The following is a 4,583-nucleotide window of genomic DNA, read 5'->3' on the forward strand; positions in this document are numbered from 1 at the left end:
AGTTCCTGGAAACTGGTTGTCCATACTCATTGACGACTACTGCTGCCATATCCTGAAAAAAAAAACATCATGAAAGAAAATATTGCACAAGAGAACAAGCGAACAAGCGATTATCTATAAAAAAAACGACTACTGCTGCCAGATCACAGAACAAGCGAATAAAACAAATAACACCTCTCAAATAATAAGCGATCAAATAAAACAAAACAAAAGCAAAACAAAGGCAGTCGTTCTTTTTATAGATATTCTTGAAGCGCAACACATTGCAAAGGTGGCACCAGTTTCATTTCAAATAGAACCAATTGAAAGCAACTTTTTGAAATTCTCATTGTCAGTAAGAACTGATTGATAAGCTGTAGGAACTTCAAATTTATCTACTGAACAAGTTAATCCCTGATGTGAGTGCAACACCACGGACCATCCCTCATCTGTAATATCCTTCGAGTAGAACACATGAGTCGCTTCAGATGCAAGGATAAACGGCTCATCGGACACTCTAACTTTGTTTTTCATCTTGGATAAGTTGACCTTTATAACCTTTGAAACTGCATCAAACTTACACGCATTCTTATCTCCAACACTAAACCAATCACTACAGAAAACAGTTTCTTCAAACTCCATGTAATTCAAGACGATAATCTCCTTAATAACTCTGTAATAAGTTATTTTTGCTTCCTCGGCCGACTTCGCTTTCAGTCTTGTAAAATATTTCATTGATACGCCACTGTTTTGCGATATATTCTTCGCCTCACAACCTAGTGTGCTAAAAGTAAAGCCATTGACTTGGTATTTCCTGTAGGATATTGCCTTGAAGAGGGGTCCTTGCACGAGTCTCCAAAGTATTGAATCAGTCTCTTTGGCTTCTATCAACTATAAAAGTTCATGTTGGAGTTAGTATCACAACCAAAAACATAACAAGTTGGGATGAAAGATTTAAGATATCATGTTACCTAGTCGCGCAACCATACATGAAAACTCTTTGAGGTCTGCTGACCATTAGACGTGTTGCCGCTAACATAGGAATCATACTTCCTGCAACCACATAAAAATAGTATCAAATAATGAAAACATCTTAATGCATCAATGAAACTGCTATCTCAAATAAAACCAAATACATAGACATTGATACTTCAAAGAACAAACAAATAGCATAACTCTAGCATACTACACAACAATTTAAAATTCACATTGAAGCAATAATGTTTACCTTCGCCAGTCATCTATCTCAAAATACTTAGATAGGATCCAGCTGCGGCATTGTTCAAATTGTACTTGAGTTAAAGTCATACTCTTTCCAGTACTTAGAGGCATCTCATCTGCAAACTCATAGTCATCATCTAAAAAATCCCGTCGAGTATGTTTATGAGTACCATCACCATCATCTGACATGCCATCCATAAAAAGTAAGCTAGCTTCTCGCAACGAATACCCTCTCGCAATGCATCCCTCATGTACCTTTTATTGCGCACCAACCCTTTAAAGCCTTTCATTAACCTACAAAGAATAGTAAAGTGTAGAAGCTGTCAAGGCCTTATCAAGCATGATTCTTATACTAAGTTGTCAACTTCATAAAATTTCAGAAGAAAAAAACTTCAAATATAAACTTTCTTAATCAAAGTATCTTACACTCAGCACCTGACATTCCATATAACATTCTCAAATTCAATTTAATCTATAAAGCAAGGGTTTGTACCCTCTATATCATCACTAGCATAACACACATAGTAAGATGTTAAAAGACACAACCTTTCAATAATGAGAACTAACAGTTCCACTCCTTTTTATGGTTACCATTGGATTTTTACACTACTGTGTTAGTCCAATCATGCATTTAACAACTGAGTTCCACTAAATAATTACAACACTAGCAATTTCTAATAAGGACATTACGGATTCGCAAATAGTATATTCACGAAATAAAGTCATCCTCTAGCATAAAAGAAATTAATCATGACAGCACAATAAACAAAATTGCTAAACAGGGGAAATAGTCAAGTGGGAAATTGACCTCTCAAAGGGGTACATCCACCTAAATCTGACCGGACCGCAGCTTAAAGCTTCATCTTCTAGATGAATCATCAGGTGGATACTAATGACAAAGAAGGATGGAGGAAAGTATTTTTCTAGAAAACACATTGCCTCCACCAAACTAGATTTAGCTTGTAAAAGATGCTCTCTGTTAATAACCTTCGCACATAAGATATTGAAAAATAAACTAATCCGGAGAAGAGCAACTCGCAGATCTTTAGAAAATGAAGTTGCAGTATGACCAAGCAGTGGAAACAAAGACTGCATCATAACATGGTAAACATGAGACTTTAAATTCTTCAACTCCGGTGGATTTATACCAACGGTGTTGCGAAGATTGGAACAGAAATTTGAAGGCACCCTTAAATTCTTCAAAACTGTACAGAAAGCAACTTTTTCATCCTTTGTTAAGGCAAAAGACCCATCTTCCATTGTTGTCTTTCCCGTGTTGTCATCCTCTTTCAACCATAACCGCTTTTTAATCCCCATAGCTTCCATATCTTGACGTGCATTAAGACCATCTTTTGACTTGCTATTTCCCAATACAGTATTAACAATGTGCTCAGTTATATTCTTCTCGGTATGCATCACATATGTACAGTGATGAACTTTGTTCTCTCCCCAATACGGAAAATCATAAAGAATAGACCTTCGAGAAAATAAATAGTGATCGGAAATTTCTTCATCAGCATACCCTTCAGTCCCTCTTTTACGTTTCTTTGATGGTGGTTTTCCTTTACCCTGTTTGCTTTTCAAATTAGCTACCATCTCTTGAACTTGCAATCCTGTTAGTGGCCATGGAGCTTTACCATGCTCAACTCCTCCACTGAAGTTTGTTTTATCATCTCTAAACTTGTGTTTCGTTGGCAGCCATCTTCGATGTCCCATATAACACAACTTCTTACTATATGGCAGCCACTCAGCATCTGTTTCTTCTCCACAACTTGGACAAGCAAAATACCCATGAGTTACACATCCATAAAGAGTCCCTAATGCTGGAAAATCATGAATTGCCCATAACAACTTAGCTCTCATCAGAAATTCAGAACCGGTGAAGCTGTCGAAAGTCATAACACCATCATTCCATAACTCTTTCAACTCTTCAATCAATGGTTGTAAGTAAACATCGATATCTTTACCTGGTGCTCTCGGGCCTGATATCAACAAACATAACATAGAAAAATCCCTCTTCATACACATAGAAGGAGGAAGATTATACGGACAGAGAATTACTGGCCAACAGCTGTAATTGAGTCCAAGGCATCCATTGGGGTTGAAGCCGTCAGTTGCTATACCAAGAGTAACATTCCGTGCTTCCTTAGCAAACTCTGGACAAAAACTATCCGCACAATGCCAAGCTGAAGAATCAACGGGATGACGCATTACATTGATATCTTTCTGTGCTCTAAAATGCCAAAGCATCGCCTCTGCTATCCATGGTATACTATAAAATCTTTTCAGCCTTGCAATTATTGGAAAGTGTCTCAACGTCTTCTGCGCAACTTGAGTAAGTTTTCTCTCATCATTGAAAACTCTTACATACCGCGGTTCTTGACATACAGGGCACTTCAGCAATGAACTTTTATCCTTCCAATAGAGTATACAATCATTCACGCAAGCATCGTAGGTTACATAATCCATCCCCAACTCTTGAATTATCTTCTTGACATATGGAAACTTACTTGGCAGGGTGTTTTCTTTGGGAAGCAACTCTTTTATCAATTCTAACATTGCAGTCATACCATTATCTGAAATCGCATACTGAGTCTTTATGTTGTTCACCATTATCGCTACATAGAACGTCGACTTTCCTTTAGGACACGAAGGATACAATGGTACTCTTGCTCGCTCGGCCGCTGATAACTTTTTCTTACAACACCCCTTGGTCCCAACATTCTCATCCACATCCATATTTGTTGTAACATTCTCATCCACATCCACACCTGCTGTAACATTCTCATCCACATCAACTCCTTCTGTGACATTCACATCCATATCCATAGCAGATGTAACATTCCCATCCACATCCACATCTATTGTAACATTCCCATCCATACCTGCTGTAGTCTTATCCCTATGTCTTGACCATGCTTCTACTGAACTTTCACCATGATGACGCCATGTTGTATACGTCAAACAAATACCATATTTGAGCAAATGCAATGATATCTCACTAAGTGAAACTGAACCTTTACCATTCATACAATTTCGACAAGGACATGAAAATAAAACCCTCCCACCACCATTATTCTTGGGAAACTGTATAAATGACCTCACACCTTGTATGTATTCACCAGACTTACGGTCACACTTCATCCATTTCTTGTTCTCATCAGATGACATATTACCCTTCAAAATAGACTTTATAGGATCAAACCAAGTACTTAGTCCTAGTGGTGGGTTTGCCGAAGCCCTCATGAAAACGACAGAAACATCCTCTCAACGAGGAGAGGATGATTTACAAGTAGTTCATAGAAAACAGATTACAAAGAAAACATAGTTCATACATATGGTATGCAAGTTTTGTAACATTGTCTCAATTAACTGACTCACAT

The 4,583-nt window shown here is 37.6% G+C and overlaps 1 protein-coding gene across 1 annotated transcript; it reads right to left on the minus strand.

Moving 5' to 3' along the window:
* Positions 1 to 288: 288 nt before the first annotated feature.
* LOC113326275 lies at positions 289 to 4,371 on the minus strand. Its single transcript, XM_026574033.1, has 5 exons — positions 2,135 to 4,371; positions 1,430 to 1,494; positions 1,208 to 1,382; positions 969 to 1,032; positions 289 to 870 (listed from the first exon to the last, which is right to left on the minus strand). The coding sequence occupies exons 1-5, from the start codon at positions 4,369 to 4,371 to the stop codon at positions 289 to 291; spliced, it is 3,123 nt and encodes a 1,040-aa protein (XP_026429818.1).
* Between the last annotated feature and the right edge of the window lie 212 nt (positions 4,372 to 4,583).

The sequence above is a fragment of the Papaver somniferum genome, unplaced genomic scaffold (genome assembly GCF_003573695.1).
Source record: "Papaver somniferum cultivar HN1 unplaced genomic scaffold, ASM357369v1 unplaced-scaffold_10, whole genome shotgun sequence".
Taxonomy (NCBI): domain Eukaryota; kingdom Viridiplantae; phylum Streptophyta; class Magnoliopsida; order Ranunculales; family Papaveraceae; genus Papaver; species Papaver somniferum.

Coding starts and splice junctions, on each gene's coding strand:
- LOC113326275 (XM_026574033.1), bottom strand. CDS start 4,371: ATGTCATCTGATGAGAACAAGAAATGGATGAAGTGTGACCGTAAGTCT. Junction 1,495..2,134: donor TCTAGTTTGGTGGAGGCAAT/GTGTTTTCTAGA, acceptor TATTCTTTGTAG/GTTAATGAAAGGCTTTAAAG. Junction 1,033..1,207: donor GAGATAGATGACTGGCGAAG/GTAAACATTATT, acceptor ATGTGGTTGCAG/GAAGTATGATTCCTATGTTA.